General features: G+C 39.6%; 1 protein-coding gene across 1 annotated transcript in view; it reads right to left on the reverse strand.

Annotated features, from left to right (window-relative positions):
* The window catches only part of LYST (lysosomal trafficking regulator), a 117,644-nt gene that overhangs the window by 37,832 nt on the left and 59,355 nt on the right, over positions 1 to 20,457 (reverse strand). The window contains 10 exon segments of the mRNA XM_014523936.2: positions 1,607 to 1,798; positions 4,368 to 4,520; positions 5,221 to 5,387; positions 5,842 to 6,072; positions 8,124 to 8,293; positions 9,277 to 9,454; positions 10,234 to 10,867; positions 15,873 to 16,004; positions 18,473 to 18,671; positions 20,433 to 20,457. The exon segment at positions 20,433 to 20,457 is cut by the window's right edge and continues 146 nt beyond it. Coding sequence (XP_014379422.1) covers positions 1,607 to 1,798; positions 4,368 to 4,520; positions 5,221 to 5,387; positions 5,842 to 6,072; positions 8,124 to 8,293; positions 9,277 to 9,454; positions 10,234 to 10,867; positions 15,873 to 16,004; positions 18,473 to 18,671; positions 20,433 to 20,457 — 2,081 coding nt within the window.

A 20,457-nucleotide genomic window follows, 5' to 3' on the forward strand; every position in this document is an offset into this window, starting at 1 on the left:
CCCCCGCTTCTCCTGGCCGGCGCAGCCCCGGCCGCGGTCCTCCTGTCCCTGGCAGCACACGGGAAGCTGACGTCAGCTGCATGCCGCTTTTCCTGGCCGGTGCCAACCTGGCGGGGCCCGTCTCATCTGGAGCAGCATGTGGTTGAAGCCAGTTTCCCATGTGCTGCTGGGAACGGGGCCTGGCTGGGTTGGCACTGGCCAGCAAAAGTGGCGCAGCCTCCTGCCTTTTGGGACCAGCTGGTGCAGGTAAGGGGAAAGTGCAGCAGCACATGGGGAAGGCACCTAGGGGATGGGATGGGTTGGTCGGGCTGCACTGGGGAAGGAAAACTGTGGCTAAGCCCTCTGTGGCTTGGGACGGGAGGGGTCCTACAGCACTGGTGGGTGCCATGCTGGTGAGGGGACCTGGGCCTGGGCTGGCTTCTGTTGTACCACAGGGGGAGGGGGGGCAGGCTGGGATGGGTCAGGACCAGGTCATGCTGACACCAGTGATGGGTGGGGAGGTTGGCCAGCTTTTGATGCTTGGGGCCCGACGGGGTGGGTCAGGTTCCAAGGCCACCTCTCCAAAAGGAGTACTTCCAGGGGCAAGGGGAGGGACGTCCGGGGGCAAAGGTCAGGGGTTATGGAGTGGGCAACTGAAGGGGTGGGGCTACCCATGTGGCCCTTGACAGCTCGCCAAAACTCATCAAGTGGCCCTCTGCCTGAAATAATTGCCCTCCCCTGCTGTAGGCAATGGTTTGGGGGGAGAGGGTAGAGAAGGAAGCCATGGGAAAGTAGTAGTGATGGGGTTCTGGAGCCATATCAACACAGCAGCTCCAGGACCCATGCTTGACAAGCCCTGTAGGCCACAATTTAACCATTCACAGGTCATATGCAGCCACAGGGCATCAGTTGAACCCCAGATGTTGAGGATTGGGGAAGGACTTTATAGGCTGTAAGCAGATGCTGCATTTCTCCTCCAAGAAAGCCTTTTGTCTCTGTGCCCTACAGAAGTTCAGATTCGTTGTCCTGCTTCAAGTACCTGTGAAGCATGCCAGATTAAGTGTGCTAACAGTTCCCCCACATCCCAATCCTGGTGTGACTCTGTAAGGTTACTCTGGGTCATTCCAGGGACAAGCTTGTCAGGCTGTCTGCTTTCCCTAGCTACCTGTTGGAAGAAGGTACCTACTGGAGGAGTAGTAATGCAGCTCGGAAAGGCTACTGTGTATAAGTGACTGTGTTCCTCCTATTGTGACCCAGGTCAAATAAACTGGTTTACACCCATACGGTAATATTCTCAGACTTGTTCTATTAAAAAACCTCATATAGCTGAAGAGTCTTGGTAAATGAAATAGATGGGTACAGACAGAATGAAATTGAATCCAATCCAATTGTCGAGGATTTAATTCATGAAGCAAAAGCCAAACACTGATGATAGCAGGAAAGATTTGGAAAAAACACAAAAAACACCTATTAATCCAAATGAATCATAAATTTGGAAAAACTCCTGCTCTCTGTTCCTTCAAACTTACAATGAACCACTAAGAGAACATGAATCATTTTTTTAATGCAACAAAGTGCTGGCACTGTCAATGCAAGTATGAATATAAAGTAATTTTTTTGTTCCTACCTAGATAAATGAGCCTGTTAACAGCTAGAACAGTTAGTCTCTGTAACCTCTGTACAAACTCAGTTTCAGTAGCTCTGACTGGATTCTCTTGGCTCATTCTCCGCTGTATCATCATATTGAGTTCATCACTTGCTACTGAACGCATTTTCATCAGCAGCGTATCAGACTGAGCAATGGAAAGTTTCCTGGAACCTGAGGCAGAAATATTAATATCAGTCTAAGGAAAAAGTCACATGTCATTTGTAAGTTAGATTCATCAACAGTTTACATTCAGAAAGTTGCTGTTAGAAAGAAAGATAACTGAAATACATTAGTTTAAAGGGAATTGGAATGCCAGAGTTGTCAGGATTTTGGGTTTGTTTTTTAATGTAAATGTGAATTTTTTCCAGTTGAAAATAACATACATATGAAATCAAAGAAATAGTAATATGTAATCCAGTAAAGAGTTTACAACAAAGCTGTAAAGACATCTTTTAAAAAAAATATGTAATTTCGCATTTTAGATTATATAAACTGATGCAGTTAAAAAAAATGTTCACAGTACAAAATAGATTCTGAATTATCACTGTTTTGTTATCTTGCTCTTACAGCATCAATATATTACAATATCATATTATTTGTTCTTACTCTACCATGCTGTTAGGAAAATAGTTTCTAGCCATATGAACTGAGAATTAGCAAGGCATATTAACAGCTCAAACACACTGGGTGCATACTGATCTATCAACACTGTTTTGATAGATGCACTTTTACCAAGCTAATCTTGCAGAAACATTTTTTGAGAAATGTTTTTTTAGGATGCATTGGTAGACCACTATCACCCTTACTGCACCTGCTGCTGGAAGGAATGTATATGAAGTGGATCCGGTGAGAAACTGTAGGGGCAGTTCCAGATTTAACAAATTGAAGGAGGGGGACACCAGAAACTGACCATACGAATAGACATGTTGTCTTGGTAGATGAGGAATAATGGAATCTTTCATTTCAATTGAACCTTGTTTTAAACAATTAACAAAAGATATAGCTGATGAGTTGTCTCAAGTTAAGTCTTACACATATATAAATGACAGCCTTGATTTAGGAAAACATTTTCCAGACAGAAGAATCCCGAAACAACATATAAAATGATCACATAAACTGATTATGTCCCTCATCCCATGCCAGAAGCTTCTGCTAAAATGGTTTGACTATGTTTCTAGAAACACGATTAATATGGGCAAAATATATTTTCTTTATTTTTCTTCATTGATTTGGAAACTGGACCTACAACTTGACAACAGGGATATCACCCACCATCAGGTGTGTGCCTTTTTCTATTTTAATGAAATTTTTCTTCTAAATCAGTTTGCATATGCTCAATAGAGACAGAATTTGGCAGATAAAATGATCAAGAGTCAATCTTCAATGAGCATATGCCATTCTTGGCTGTAGGAGCAAAGCAGTACTTTTACTGCAATTGTTCCTCTGATCAGCCAGGGGCTGCTGTAGTGTTGGCAGAGGAACTGAGCAATTCTCTCCAGCTCAGTGCTCTCTCTATTGGTGGGTGAATGAAAGAGAAGTTACCTAATAAGAAAGCAAAGAACAGAAAAATGAGTGAGGGCATAGAGTATGACAGAAGCAGAGTAGGCCAGAAACTGAGGATCCAGGCAAGATAGGTTTATAAGCCCTAGGAGCAAACTCTATCAGGATCTGGAAAGTGAACCGTGGGGTCCTTGCTACAATCCTCTATCAACAAGTAGTTAGGAAACTCTGAAAAGGCATAAATCTCATACCCCAGGTGCTTGATCCAGAAGGTAACACATCCTACCAAATGCTACTTCAAAAGTGAAAAGAGCACTTCCTGTGCAGTGGATTTAAAAAGTCCAAACACTGTTGGTGAACCACATTGCTGATAAGCCTGAACCAAAAAAACTTCTGGTGGAGGGGAAAGTGGCCGCAGAATCTAGGAAGTTGCACATTCAAGTTCCTGTAGATTAAATACTTCTAAAAGTATTTTAAAATGTTAGGGCTGCAGAAGTTTCACACTCCAAAGGTTAAGAAATGTCAGCGTTATAGAACACCCTTGTGAATAAGCACTACGAAACAGTCTTTAAATATATAACCATTTGGTCCTGTGTGAAAAAAGATTTGATCATTTAATTAAGGCTAATTGCAATACAATATTGACAGGGGTCTGAATTAATGTTATATTCCAAGCTATTTTGACTTTTCCTATTTTTTCAGTGTGAGATTCCGAAAACTTAACATAGGTTCCTCCCACCTCCCCACACCTACTACACTGCATGTAGGGAACAACCTCATGACTTAGGATTCTGTTTAAAGCAGGGCTGAATACAGTTTCTGGAATGATACAGTATAAAGTGATTGGGATGCAGAAAATGTTATTGCAATCTATTCCCTCTCCAACACACAAATGATACCTTTTCTATAAAAATAGTACAATTTTCCCCACTACCCTGAAGCTTGTATTGGACTTTTAAAATGATTTTTTCATATTTGGATTTGGATTAGATTTCCAAATAAGATGCACCTAATTTCCAATGCTGTTTTTTGCTAAGCTATAAATATCTTAGTTATGAAAAGCTTCCCAAGTAAGAGATGTATAAACATATAAACAATTAATATATTACGAGACAGTCACAGAAAAAAAAAAACTATTGCCTAAATATCAACTTAGATAAATGTCATTAACTCTATTCCAAGGAGGGGCAGAGCAATTCCAAAAACAAAAATCACAACACACTATAATACTGCCACTCACCAGCAATGCTTTTACGTTTCTGTAACATTGCATGATGGCAGGTAGCAGGTAAATGCAGAGAGTTGGCCTGTTCCTGAGAATCTTGGTTTGCTGTAGTTTTTATTAATTCAATAGCTGCATGAAGAACTCTGAACTGCAGTGTAATTGCCATATCTATAAAATGAATAATAAACGTGAAATTTTCCTGAAGGTAACTACATAAGTAACCCAAATGTTAGCATCTTCTCTATCCATATTTCTGTGAAGTCTTACAAAGTATCCGAGACGCTAGTGACTTTTAATGAATCTTGATGCTGATATTTTAAGGAGTCTTCAAAAAAGAGACATTTTAAAAATATATAGATACAATTTCCCCTTATATCTGTAAAATGAGAGGCTATGCATTTTTGGATGCTAAGAAAGTGATCTACAAAAATTGGCCCGATATCACGTGTGCGCCGTAGTATTCAAACCAAAGCATTCAAAACAATTTCAAAACAAAGAGGAAATAAACCAAGATAGAACCCTGAAGACTAAAATCTGGTCGTTTACTTAATTTTTATTTATTTTTTTTGTGAGAAAATAGAACCCCCTGAGTATTTCATTTTAGTGCATCAAAAGTAGTAAAAAGTTGCTCAGGGTGCAAGTAGAATTTCAGTTACTGCTCATCTGAATTAGCAGTAAATAACTGCAAACCACAAGACAGATTCCTAACTATCCCCCATACAACTATAATTTCAGGTCCATACCAGAAAAACAAAATCAATTTTGTGACTGGAGTATCCACTTCGAAATTTTACTGTTATCTTACTCTCCCCTCCCTTATCTACCACAAGATCTGAGGAAAAAAAAGGCAAAAGAGATCCTGACTTACTTTGTGTCCTCTCATTGTTACTATTTTGAAGATGTCCCAATAATACAATAAGATCTTCAACAACACGAAAGTACTGAGATCCTGAGGAACTGCAGGCATGGATTGTGACTGCAACTAGTAACTGTTGAATATTGCATGCAAGTAGCTTGTAGTCATTTAAGGGAATGCTGTAAATAAAGTAGTTTTAGTTATTACAACTAGAACCATTTAAGTGATAGACAATATGACTATAGAAAATGATATTTGTATAAGTGACTTACATATTTGTTACAAAATCAAGTAGTTTTCATTCATTCCCAAATACTACTAAAGACTAGAAAACCCCCTCATATTACAAACAAGTAACTGTAACTAGTTTTATAGTTCCTGAAAAAGTTGAATAGCCAAAGGAAAAAAATAGCCTCAATAGCCAAAGCAAAATTTGGAAAATAGTCCAACAGTACATGAAGTTGACAAATATCTTGAAAAGTTTCAGACTATACAATAAACTTCTGATGCTTAAGGCTTTTGATCTGTTAAATTCACAGAATCAGAAGTCTATAGAATATGCTGAAGTTCATATTTAAAACTCTTAAAATTGTTTTTAGAACAAGTCTGAAGTTTTATAAATAAAACACTTACTTGTGTTCCAGTCCATTGAGTGCTGCTAATGTATTACATAGTACATACAACAAACCATTATCAAGCAGCATGTCTGCCACTTTAGAGCAGGAATTTATAATTTGCAGCAGAAGACAGAAGGAATTATGCAGCAGTACATTATCATACAGAGAGTTTTCTATAATTCCCAAAACAGGAATGATGCACCATTTCTGAAAAAGTCCAGCATTTTTCACATCTTCCAGATCAAATCTATTAGAACAGATGTAAAATAAGAAATATACCATGTCTTTAAGGATTATCACAACATCGATATCAAGTAGAGTCTATACAAACAAACATCGATGTCTTGGCAAAGGGATAGGAACAATTTCCATGGTCATTTCATATTAATGGCAGTACCACTGTTAAATGCAGTAACAATTACATAAAGTGAAAAACATTTACAGAGAATGAGACCCCTTAAAAAGGAATTTCAAACTTGATTTTTAAAATAACTTTTGTTCCATTAAGAAAGTACAGCATAAATCTAAATTTCAACTTCTATTAAAAACCTACTGGTGCAGTAAGTTATTACTCAACCCGTTTCCAGTAATAAATATTGGAACTGGCAGGGACACTTCTAAAATAAAATATGGCCTTGCTTTAATAAAATAATACACTGACCAAGAGGAGGCTTTGATGCACTGGATCCATTATGACTGAAAAAAATAAATTAAATCTGGGAAAGAAATCTCTCGTTTGGCTTGTGGCATTGAAGCGAACAACATCACTACAGTCCTTGTCTATCGCATAATGGATAAGGAGATTGGATCATTCTTATAAAAGGTATCATTTGTACCACATCACCACAAAGATTTGATTAAGCAACACAGCAGAGTGCTAATGTGTCTTGCAGCCATGAGAGCTGTCTTTGGGTCCTCCTTTCTTTAATTCCTTTTGGAGAGAAGTCCTCTTTCCTTGGGGGAGTTGGGGAGAGGGGTAAGAGAGATGAGGGGGAGGCTGCTGTATGAAAACGGGTATTTTTAAAAGCTTGTTGTAAGAAAGCAATGCGAGGTATACATAGAGGCTACTGGGTGAGAGGTATACATAGAAGCTAACTATGGTTTCCATACTTCTATGGAAGGCAACTGAAGTAAGAGCTTTTTGCCAATTGTGGGCACTTGACTATGCCACATAGAGACCCTCTAAGTCTGTTAAGATCTTCATAAACATTGTGGAGCCTAACTGATCAAAAAGAAAGAAAGGCCATCCACCCCTTTAGCAGAACAGCCTGCTTGAAAAGTGATTTCCTTTCCTGACTACCAGCAGGGTCCCCTCTTCTTTCAGTAGAAAAAAAAAAAAGTGTACTAAAGGTTGTGAGTTTGGTTCTAAAAAAAACCTGGGCATTTGGATTTAATTAAGACCAGGGTAGCTGCTAGGACTGAAATCTTTACCAACTAGTTATCGCAGCTTTGTAGCCTAATATAAGTCCACAAAGAAGTACTGGAGGAGCTAAATTGATTATGGTAAATGCCAAGGATGCTGGAGTCTTCGCAAGTGAGCATGCATATGGGATACCACCCAATCCTGAAAGAGATGCGAGTGAAGCAGGTTTCAGCTATTAGGGCTGCACGAAGCTTCGGTCGCTGATTTGATTCAGCAGAGATTTGGTCCAATTCAGTGGCCAAATCTCTGAATCAAATCAGGAGACCCTTTAATTTCTCCATATCGAATCGGAGCCCTCTGAATCCATTTGGAGAGATTCGGAAAGATATGACAATTCGAACACAGACACATCTTTAAATATTTTTTCCACATACCTCAAGGTACCAGGTGACTTGTGAATTCCGAGATGCTGGGGCAGATGGAGCATTCCACAGGAGCGCAGGGGGGTCCCCAGCGTGCTTGGCAGCAGACCCGAAAGTGGCACTTCCAGGTCTGCTGGGGAGCACACTGGAGGGCCCCCCTACATCCCCCCAACTTGGCGACTGGTGTCTTCTGGGTCTGGGGCGGCACCCAGGGTCCCCCTGTGGCCGATTGCTGGGCCCCCAGCGTGCTTGGTGGTGAACCCGGAAGTGGAATGGAAGTACTTCCAGTCCACTTCCAGGTTTGCCGCCGAGCATGCAGGGGGCTCCCCCCCCACGCTCCTGTGGGACAGCTCCATCCACCCCAGCATCAGAGTGTTCACACGCCACGCCTGGTACCTCGAGGTATAAGGGAACTTCCAAAAAGCAATTATGTCCTTACCATACAGACAGCCTAATCTTTGCTTAAAGAAAAAACTGCATATTTATTGAGTGTTTTAAGAAAACAGTACTTACTCTTCATCCAGGCCAAGAGAACGGCCAAAGAGCATTTCCAAAAAGCACTCAACAACCTCCTGAGTTCCTTGGTGAAGATACAATTGGTTGGCTAGCAAAGAGAAGCCACGATTCTTTAAGAACTTCTCCTTTTGTTCCCTAGTTGCTCTGTTGAAATATGCATCTAAAAACTAGAGAGAGAGAAATACATAGTTTTGATTCAAGATTAAATATTTGGGTAATTTATTTTCTTGGAAGTGAAAGAAAGTTAAACTTCAAAGTCGTTTCAGACTCCAAATTAATGGTCAAATTCTTCTAACTGGGCTTGCAATTTCCACTGATTTCATTACATTCAAGAGCAGAAACTTTATTTTAGGAGTTTACACTATAGCATCACCTATTGTAAGGAACACAAAATAGAGGATTTATCAAGTAAATGAAAAGTTAGCTTTAAAAAAAAAGTATTTTAGATAAAAAAAAATTATATCTACACTGTTATGATTTGATTTTTTTGTAGTGTTGCTACTTTTTAAATCTCCTCTCAAATCCCCCTTCAGAAATTTAAAGCAAATACTACTCCCTTCTTAGGCTTACCTTAAGCACAAATTTCTCCTTTATAATTAAAATAAAACTACTGAAGTTAGCTTGAATCTTGAACTTCATGCTCAGGAAACAGCCTGGTTCACTTTAATGGGAAGTCCAGTTGAAAAAGCATTTCATGACTGACAGATTGGCAATGAATACCCAAAGAAATATGAGAGTTTTGCTAGCAATTTGTATAAATATTTTTATGCACTAATCAGATTGAAGGATGATCATTTTCCTATAATGCTGATCACATTTTACAAGTTTCTTTTATTCCCATCATGATGGTGTTGTATTTGTTGTGTTATCCCTAACTTTAGTTAAAGTACATAATATAGACCTAGACTCTCTATTAATGACTGATGTATATAGAAAACATTAATTTCTTTTCCAAAAAGTTTCTTAAAAGTTTAGATGCAAATCAACTCCATTTTTATAGTGTACGCATTTAGAGGATTAAAGCAAAAATAAGACTTATTTCTAAAAATGTGAATATTAAAGAACAACTTAGTTCAAGCTTATATTTGCTCAAATGAGGTAGTTTATAATTGTCTTAGCTTTAGAACTTTAAAATTTTATGTATTCCTACTTTAATGACTCCTTGTTGTATGAGAGGTGATGGATGGTTCACAAGAACTATAAGAGTATCAGGCTGAATAAATTTGTCCATCACATCTTCTAGCATGATATCAGGCAGGATTAAAAGTACTCCACGCAAGAGGTCATATAAACCACAACATATAAGCACAAGAAAATCTTCTGTGGACCTGAAAACAGAGAAGAGTGCGTCACTGCTACAGTTATTGAATTTTCCACTGCTGTAAATACTAGCCTGTCCCTATGACAAGACTGGCTGATGACTAACAAAAGGCATTTCCCCACAATCCCCTCACTACTGTTCTCTCATTCTATTTCTTGCAGCACTGCTTTGCCTATATAATCAGTGGAGGGCAATATGAGCAGACTGCTATGATAATAGTGCCTAAAGGCATCAAATGAGTTCAGGGCCTCATTGTGTTGGGTACCCTGTAAACACAGACAATTCCCGACCTTAAGCCAGTTGTTCTCAACCTTGTAAGACTCGAGGCACCCCTCAGAAAATGCCAGCTCTTAGCTTGCAGCCTGGTTGAGAATTACTGCCTTAAAGATAGGCAAGCAAAATAAAGCACAATTGGTATTACAAGTAATCTGACAAGACTACTGATAGTTTAAAACATAATATATATGATATTTGCGAGCTTGCACTCAAGATGCTAGACTTCTTTTCAGACAAACATAAGACCATAAGAAGTGTCACACTGCATCAGATCAATGGTCCTTCAAGCTTAGTATTCGCTCTCTGACAGTGGCAAAAATGGATGCTACAGAAGGAGAGCATTCAACCAGACATCTATAATGATCTATCACCTATTCAGTGTCCATCTTGGCATCCAACAAATATTTGAAGAACATCCACTAAAAGCATTTAATGGTATTGCAGAAGTTACAGTACAATGAATATTTTTTCAATGTTATGTCTACTCATTTTCTAAAAAGATCTGCATACCTATCATCAAGGCTTTCAGATTTTTTAAGGGTCTGCTCACTGACTGAAGAAAAGTTAAGACCTTCCCAGTCTTCAGGAGGCACATTCTTGTCAGTGAGGCTTGGCCAGCGAGACATGGTTGATGGTCCACTATGAGCAGAAAATGCTAAACCCAAGCCTGGGAAATTATTTTGACTTTTCTGAAATGAAGGCAGCCCCTTCAGATGGTCAGGACGGCGCAATGTTGATTCAGTATCACCAGCATCCTCATTAGGTTTCAGATCTGCATTAGCTTCTTTGCTCTCAGATGCATTAGCAGACAGTTCCTCTTCTTTTGGAATGTCAACAAGTATTTCAGCAGATGTTAACTCTGAATCACAAACTGTTTTTGCAGACTCGCAGCTGCTGATAAAAAGTTCCTCCTGCACCCTTTTCAAGGTTTCAGAACTTTCCATTAAAGTGATTTTTTCCTGTAGATTAGTCCTTCCTCCTCCAGCTTCCAGCAGGTGATCAATATTCTTGCCCAAACTCCCAGTTAGCCTTTTTGGATGCATGTGTGGTGAGGAAGTAGGAGATGCAGGTAGGCTTTTGCAACGCCGTTCCTGTACCTGAGAGCCTATTAACAGTGGCACACTAACCTTGGAAGCAATACCTCCTAAGAAAGTTAAAAAAAAAAGAAAATTCTTAACATCTATTTTGCATTAGAGATAATGCCTTCCCTAGAAGTACTACCATTCTTTTTCACCATCTAACAGATATGCAAAATGGACTTTTTTTTTTTTTTTTTTTAATATATCATGAGTCTCAATTTCCCTCTTAACCCACACATTAAAGTCAGCTATAAGACAGAACATATTCCTTTGCCATAAAAATTCACATTTGAATAATAAAGCAGAATATTCAGTTTAGATATAGCTTAAAACAATTTAATTGCTGTATTCATGGTCTTCATTCTCACAGCACAGGACTGTTTTTCTTTTGTTTCAAAGATGAGAATTCATCTTAAATAACTGTCATGCGATAATCAGAAGCAAATGGCAAATTCTAGAAGTTGTGCTCTGTTATGTCTCATCCCTTTAATTATGTCCAATGGCAATAAAACCCCTAATATAACTAGGTTTTAAAAAACATTGTTAGAGCAAATGCCAGAAGATGGTAGAAAGACCGCATGAGGGAGACCATGACATGGTTAGAATTTATATGAAACTTAAGAGACTGCAGCATTTCATAATCCTGGAAGTGAAAGGCTTGTCACTGTTTTGACAGTCAACCCTCAGTCTAGCAAATAAATAGTATCTGAAGAGCTGACTTGTAATGCCATTCCTGAGCTAAGCACTAAACACTGCATAAAAAAAAAAAAAAAAAAAAAAAAAAAGTATTATGCATGTCATGTATATCAATGCATGGCTGTGCAGATGGTATCGCTAGCAGAGATTTGGCTTCTTTGACCAGGGGATGTTGTTCCAAGAAGGAATGCTAGGAAGAGACGAGATCCACCTAATGAAGAGAAGAAAAAGCATCTCTGCAGACAGGCTTGCTAACCCGGTGAGGAGAGCTTTAAACCAGGGTTTGCAGGGGGAGGGAGATGAAAGCCCTGAAGTAAGTGGGGAAGCACAAGGAGGAGGCAGCAACAGGGGAAGCCTTCTCATTCTTACTGAGAAAGTAGGGCAATCAGCTAGTTACCTCTGGTGTCAGTACACGACCACATGGAGCCTGGGAAACAGGCAGGAAGAAATGGTCCTTACACAGTCAAAGAACTATCATGTAACTGGAATAACAGATACTTGGTGTGATACCTCACATGACTGGAGTACTGTCATGGATGGGTACAAACTGTTCAGGAAGGACAGAGAAGGGGAGAAGAGGAAGAGGAGTTGCACTGTATGTAAAAGAGCCGTATGATTGTTCAGAGCTCCAGTGTGAAATTGGAGTTAGGCCTGTTGAACATCTCTGGGTTAAGGTAATAGGGGACAGCAACAAGGGTGATGTTGTGGTAGGTGTCTGCTATAGACCACCAGACCAGGAGGATGGAGGTAGATGAGGCTTCCTCCGGCAACTAGCAGAAATTTCCAGATCACAGGCCCTGGTTTTCATGGGGGACTTCAATCACCCTGACATGCCTGGAGGGTAATAAAGCAGTGCAAAGGCAATCTGGGAAGTTTTTGGAGAGCACTGGAGACAACTTCCTGATGCGAGTGTTGGAGACACCAACTAGGGGCTGCGCTCTTTTTGACCCACTGTTCATAAACACAGAAGAACTAGTGGGGGGTGAAGAAGAGGATGGCAACTTGGGCAGCAGTGACCATGAGATGATTTAGTTGAGGATCCTGACAAAAGGAAGAAAGGAGAGTAGCAGAACATGGAGCCTGGATTCAGAAGAGTAATCTGACTCACTCAGGGAACCAATGGGCAGGATCCCCTGGGAGGCCAGTCTGAGGGAGAAAAGGAGTCCAGGAAAGCTGGTTGTATTTTAAAAGAAACCTTACTGAGACAAATAATCCTGTTGTGCAGGAAGAATAGCAGGTACGGCAGGTGACGAGCTTGCCTTAGCAGAGAACACTTTGGTGAGCTTAAACACAATAAGGAAGCTTACAAGAAGTGGAAGCTTGGATAGATGACTATGGAGAAGTATAAAAATACTGCCTGGGCATGAAAACAGGGAAGCCAAAGCACAATTGGAGTTGCAGCTAGTGAGGGACCTAAAAGGTAATAAAAAGGGTTTCTACAAGTATGTTAGCAACAAGAAGAAGGTCAGGGAAAGTGTGGATTCCTTACTGAATGGGGAAGGCAACTTAGTGACAGATGAGAAAGAAAAGGCTGAAGTACTTAATGCCTTCTTTACCTTGGTCTTCACTGGCCAGGTCAGGTCTCAGACTACTGCATCAGGCAGTACCGTTTGGGGAGAAGGTGAAAGAAGGTGAAGCCCTCAGTGAAAGAACAGGTTAGGGACTATTTAGAAAAGCATGGATGTGTACAGTTGGACACGTACAAGTCCATGGGACCAGATGCAATGCATCCAAGGGGCTGAGGGTGCTGGCTAACTGCAGATTGCAGAGCTGCTGGCCATTATCTTTGGAAACGCATGGCAATCAGAGGAGATCCCAGACTATTAAAAAAGGGCATATATAGTGCTTGTCTTTAAGAAGGGGAAGATGGAGAATACAGGGAACTACAAACCACCTCACCTTAGTCCCTGGAAAAATCATGGAGCAGGTCCTCAAGGAATCTTTTTCTAAGCACCTGGAGGAGTAGAAAGCAATCAGGAACAGTCAGCATGGATTCACCAAGGGCAAGTCATGACTAACTAACCTGATTACCTTCTATGATGAGAAGACTGCCTCTGTGGATGCAGGGAAAGCAGTGAATGTGATATACCTTAACTTTAGCAAGGCTTTTGATACAGTCTCCCACAGCATTCTTACAAGAAAGCTAAGGAAGCATGGGTTGGGTAAATGGACTGTAGGGTGGACAGAAAGCTGCCTGGAGCGTTGGGTTCAATGGGTAGTGATCAATGGCTCAATGTCTAGTTGGCATCTGGTATTAAGTGGAGTATCCCAGGGCTGGTCCTGGGGCGAGTTCTGTTCAATATCTTCATTAATGATCTTGAAGGTAAGATGAAGTGCACACTCAGCAAGCTCATGGATGACACCAAGCTTGGGGGAGTAGGAGATATGCTGGAGGGTAGGGCTAGTATTCAAAGTGACCTAGACAAATTGGAAGACTGGGCTAAAAGACAGCTCATGAGATTCAACAAGGACAAGTGCGAAGTCATTCACTTAGGATGGAAGAATCCAGTGCACTGCTACAGACTTGGAACAAGCAGCAGCTCTGTAGAAAAGGACCTGGGGGTTACAGTGGACCATAAGCTGAATACGAGTCAGTGTGCCCTTGTTGCCAAGAAAGCTAACAGCATACAGTTGCATTAGTAGCAGCACTGCCAACAGATTGAGGCAAGTACTTATTCTTCTCTATTCCACACCGGTGAGGTCACATGTAAAAGAGCCATATGATTGCTCACAGCACCAGAGTACTGTGTCCAATTTTGGGCCCCCCACTACAGAAAGGATGTGGTCAAGTTGGAGAGAGTCCAGCAGAAGGGAACAAAAATGGTTTGGGAGCTGGGGTACATGATGTAGGAGGAGAGGCTGAGGGAACTGGGCTTATTTAGTCTACAGGAAAGACTGAGGGGGAGATTTGATAGCAGCTTTCAAGTACCTGAAGGGTTGTTCCAAAGAGGAGCTGACTGTTCTCAGTGGTGGCAGATGATAGAACAAGGAGCAATGGTCTCAAGTGGCAGCAAGGCAAGTTTACTTTGGATATCAGGAAAAACTCACAGTAGGGGCGTAGTGAAGCACTAAAATGGGTTACCTAGAGAGGTGGTGGAATCTCCATCCTTGGAGGTTTAAGGCCCAGCTTGACAGAGCCCTGGCTGAGCAGGAGATTTGACTAGATGACTTCCTGAGGCGCCTTCTAACCCTAACTTTTTATGATTTAGATTACATATAATTTGAAATTGTTATAAATGAGGAGATGAGGAATGGAAACAAAGAATTCTTATCTTGTATATGCTAAGTTGTTCATATCATACAGCTGTGTTTATTTCATACAGTTGTACCCAAAGCTTATTCCTCACTGTACATGAACAGTGACTTCATAGTTAAGGTTGCACTGGTGCTTTCATTGCAAACCTTATTTTGACAAAAGTTTACTATTTTGATCCAGGGATGAGACATTAAGAGAAGACATAAAAATGCCATAAGCCTACAGCAGTTTTAAAGTTTACATTTAATTTATTTGAAGCAGTAATTCAGGATTTTATAAGCCTGGAAAAATTATTAGTTTGCACTGTTCCAACACCTAACAACATCAAATTGAAGTCATATTGTTAATTCTAGCTATTTTTTTGGAAGCAGGGAGGTTTGTTAACTAACTGCCATCAAAACTCCTCCCCATAATGTTCATCATTCATAGTAGAAGTATGAAATTGGTTGACATTTCAAAGTTCAAAAGACATTGTGTATTATCATACAGAACACTTACAAGTCTGTCTTAAGTAAGGAGCTCGCCTTTCACACAATGGGACATAATAAGAATAAGTTGTTTCTATTAGGTTTTCCTAGCTACTTTACTTCAAATACATAAAGACAACACTCTACCAAGAGTGTAAAAAGAAAAAAAAAAATAAAAAATCAGCATCTGGTTATTTCATATTCAAATATAAGTTGTCAATTTTTTTCTCAATGTCCAGTTTAACAACGTACCAGTTTTATATTTTGCACAGACAGGACTGACAGTTTCAGCTCATTAATACAATTTAACAAGCCCGCCCTTCCCTCCCCACATCATACATTGTGCAAGCAGCCCACCCCCACCCTTCCCATGCACATAGCCTTGCTCCCCCCTGTTGTATGCAGGCAGCTCAGCCCCTCTCATGATGCCTTGCCCCAGGGATATGGGCAGAAGGGAAAAACCATGGGAGGGAGGGGATGTCCAGAGACCCTGACCACTGCAGCAGAAGGAGCAATGAGGGGAGTGACAGGGTGGGAGCCCACAGCCTCTATGTTAACCCCTTGTGGGCTAACTAACCAACTAGCCAGCCCTGATGTACATCAGAAAGACAAAGTAGTTGCAGAAAGCAATGGCATGCACCATTAATTTACCTTCTGGTAGTGCAGCCGTAAATCCAGCTGGACTTGTAACTTCAAATGCAGAACTCTCCACTGGTTTCCCACCACTGCTGAAATTTCTAAGGTACATGATTGATTGGACCTTCTCCTGAAAAATCTTGCCATCTAGGAACAAGAGGCAAACAATGATTAACAGCTTGGAATTTTTTACTTTTAGTGAACGAAGGTAAAGAGTCAAAAGATACAAATGGAATTTTTAGTGAGCTATGCATTTTCCTGCAACATTCAAGAAAAGCACTCAAGGCAGTTTAGGGGAAACAATAAATATTTTCTTGTGTATATAGTGTAAATAGTGTAGCAATGTGTTCAAAATCCACATAGTGAGAAGTCATAATGCTCCATAGTTAAATATATTACGTTTTTTCTCTTAACAATATGCATTTTTAAAATGGCATTTCAAATGTGAATGCTAGTCAGAGGGCTCCAATTTTAGGATCCTACTATTATACATGAGATCACAATGAAACACACATACAACAGCTGCATGACCACTTGTCTGAAGAGGATATGCACATGCCAGCAAAACAGAGAATGCCTGGAAAATCTGTCTTAAAACATCTGAAAATATTGATTGTACCATTATAGTTAAAGACTAGGTTTCTCTTATACTAGTAGCAAATGATACTTTCTACAATATGATATCTTTTATAAGTGACACACTGGCAAAAGCCTGAGGAATGCCAACTTTATAGTGGCATGAAATAATTTCCACTTATGGATATAGAGAAATGTTTTTTTCCATTAACAGTTAACCTCTGGAGAGAGGATAGTTCTGTTCTGGATTACAGTCTTCCTAATTTCACTCATTCCTAAACACTTTTCCTACTGCATACAATCAGATTACTGTATTTCTTCCCTTGACACTACAAATGGCTGCATGACTATTATATGCAGCAACATGAACCCTGTAATACCATTCAAACTAAGGCCTAGTTGCAAAATCTTAGTTGTAACCTGCCTTATTACATCAAAATGCAGCAAGATTAATTAAATTATTTTAAGAGAAATTTAGGAAGATTCTATTATACATCTTGTTGGAAACATGTGACTAAATTAAGCAATGTGTACATTACCAAGATGTGTGGAATACTGTATGCAGATGTATGCACTCACCACAGCATCACTATAAGCACTTTGGGGAGCACATGTATAACATAGTAGGGGCATTCACCACTCAAGCATCAGACTGTAAGTGAGCAGTAACTGTACTTCCCAATTTGTTCTTTCCATTTATTTAGGAATTTTTTTTAAAGGATAAAAGCTGGAGAAAGAGTAACAACACAGGTGCTCTCAAACTGCCCCTGCCCGCCTTCCCCCACCACTTCAGCTGCCACCAATTGCCAGTGACAGAGGGAAGCAGCAGCAGCAAGGGGCACAGGAGTGCCCAGCTTTACTATGGGCATAAACCCACAGGGTTTGAGAATCGCAGCTTTAAGGCAAATCAATATGGTTATCTGATTATTCTAGTCTAAAAATTAAAATCCCTACAGCAATATTTCAGTCAAACTATACTAACCTTATTGAACCATGAAATAAAACAGACTTGACAGAATGCTAAAAATATAGTGGTGGAAGAAGAGCAAATACCCAATCAGAGAAACCAAAGTGACAGCGAAGGAGACCTGAAATCAATTAAGAGGATTTTGGGCAGTGAGTGTTTCTGTACCCTCAAGCCTGATACTGTGAAAAGGTGTACGCGTGCAACTTGCAATTGCCAATACTACCTAGAAGATTACAAGCTTGCATACAACCCAACAGATTGGATCTGTAGAGGGAGTTTTTACAGGAGGAGTTACAGTTCACACGTTGCCAGTAACAATCGACTTCATTTAAACAGCCTCAGGATTCTACTGTATCAAAAAAATATAGCGTACAGTGTTCAGATGTTCCCTGCAAGGGATTTACTGAGATGAGATGTTACTTTCAGTTAAGTTATCCAAAACATGGCTGCTCAAGATTGTTTTTTGAGGGGAGCATGGGGGGGCGGGGAGGAAGAAGGAGGGGGCCAGCATGTTTTATGTCTGTTTTTGTAGTAGCCATACTTTTTGATAAGATGGTATCACTGGTTCTTCACACATTAAGTGAATGATGAAATGCAGACAACAGTGCTCCAGTCATCCAATAAGACCAAGAGTCAGGAACTGGTAATTTTTATTCTGATAACTGACTACTTTGTGTTTAACAAGCTATGTGACCTTTGTCTTGGTTCCCCCTTTTGCTGAACTTGACACCTTGCTACAAGATTTAATATTTGCAAATTATACAAAATAGTACCTGCATTAGACTATTAGGGGATGTCAGGGACCAGTTTACTTAGTAATCCAATACAGAGAATGCAGAATGAAGTCCAATAAGATTTTTTTTTAAATAAAGCCTGTTGTAGTATAAGAAATGTTGGGTTTATGTCAATAGTTCAGAAACTTTTGTACAGATGGAAGTTATATAGCAACATTCAACACAGGCATTCACAGTACAGCTACTTACAGTTAGTTTGGTTTTGTTTTTTAAATCAGAGTGAGTGGCATTTTATTTTCTATTTGATATTATTTTGGAAGTAAAAATATTATATCTACCTATGTGCAGGGAAAAGTAGAAGTTGGTGGGATTGTGACAAACATATGTATTAGTAGGAGGGTGAACTGCTAAGAGGAAACTGAAGATCAGTGTCAGTAACTCCAGGTCTGGGGGAGATCCAAGCACTTCTTCAATAATTTTCACAAATGATCTACAAACCTCCCGAGGTAGGGATGCAAGATGCCCTTCTTTGTGCTCCTAGAAGAGAAAAAGAGGTCAAGCTATAGTATTGCTATGTTGTTAACAATTATACCACTTTCTTGAACAACATTAGCTAGTTCAGCAGAAGGCCTCTTCTGTCAGAGTTGCATCTAGACCAGGGGATTTACTAGAAAAGATCATAGTACTACCTATGCTTTAAGATTTTGTAGCCTTACCAGATATAAATTCCACAAAGCACCCAAGTACTTCTGTAAATCTGGCCCTTATTCTGCAATATGGATTAAGTGGTTACTATTATTTTATAATAGTTCCCTTTAAAAAAAAAAAAAAAATGAATGTAAGTGTTTCAAAACTAGCAGCTGCAATTTTCCCCGAAATGCCTTTAATTTTGAAATAGTTTCATTTCAAAATTTTAGGCAATGTTAAAAAAACCTCAGGAAGTAAAGTAGTTTACTATTATTCTTCTACTGAAGAAAAATCAAGTAGCATTGTAGATCTGCAAAAGCTGAGAATGCAAAGTCAAGGTTTAATGCAAAGTCAAAGGTTTAAAAGGTAAATTAAAAAGGCTGGGTAGTCCATGGTCAGTGCTGTACAAATGAAAGTGGTTCACTTACTAGGAAATTGCACCTTATGAAGGCGAGATCCCGATTCGCTGGAAGCAGATATGGGGAGGTGGGGATGGGAGGGAGGGAGATCAAAGGTGTCGCTTTACATGTTAAGAGTTCAGGTTCATTTTACTACAACAGATAGAGGCATTTATACGAGTTAGAGACAAAAAATTATATGATGGACTGCTCAATCTGATGTTTTTGTTGTCGTAAATGTGACCTAAAAACAAGTTAATAAACAAAATTTATACACAACTGTGGCGAATATCGTAACGGATAAAAGTCATTATAAAAGTTCACTTGGAAAAAATAAAGCAACATAAAGTAGTTCAAGGAACAGTAAGCATTTCCAGGGCAATTTGATAAGGAGCAAGTAAGTTAAAAAGCATAACATGGAAAAAATAGATTAGGGGAAATGAGAAGAGAGCCATAATAAGAATAGGAGTAATACTTATGATTAAAAACTCATACAACTATGGTTTACAGAAGTGAGTACCTTGGAAGTATTTGACTTCATATTATGAAATAAAACAAAAAATTATTTTAAAGAAAAGTAATATTTATTCAGATGATTATAAGGTCATGCAAAAAGATAACACAATAGGAGTATAGAACCTGCTTTTGAAGTGGCATGATTTAATTTGTGCCACTGAACATTCTTGGGAAATCACACAAACAAAAGGTGAGTGTTGCAAGTATAGAACCATTAATCTCTGAAGACTAATAAATAAAAAACAAAAAGACAGAGGACACAAAAATGCTACAAATCTACTTGTGCTTTATATTAGTGGCAATATGAGCATAAAGATAAAACAAATGTTTATTGGAGAAGGATAAAAAAAAAAATTTACTCCTGCACATATATACTTTCTAGAACCATCTAAAAACAGCCTAAATATCTAGTGGCAATGTCTTTTATTATAGGTGTGAGAGTTTGTCTTTTGCTCTTTCCCCAGAAAGGAATGACAGTACTACAACTGAGCATACAGGGAGCTTCCAAACTCCTTTGATCCCCTCTACTACCATTCTCCTCCAATGTCTGCGGAGACATAGGCAGAGGGCATGGACACAATGGGAAGAAAAAAATCTAAGATATCAAGACTACAAGCTGTGAACAACTGTCAAAAATTTCTAGTCTGAACTGGAAAAAAGTTGCCAAGCGGAAGGTAAGAGTTGAAACCGAAAGTACCTGCAGAACTTGACATGTCAGCAGG

Source organism: Alligator sinensis, unplaced genomic scaffold (assembly GCF_000455745.1).
Source record: "Alligator sinensis unplaced genomic scaffold, ASM45574v1 scaffold93_2, whole genome shotgun sequence".
Lineage (NCBI taxonomy): Eukaryota > Metazoa > Chordata > Crocodylia > Alligatoridae > Alligator > Alligator sinensis.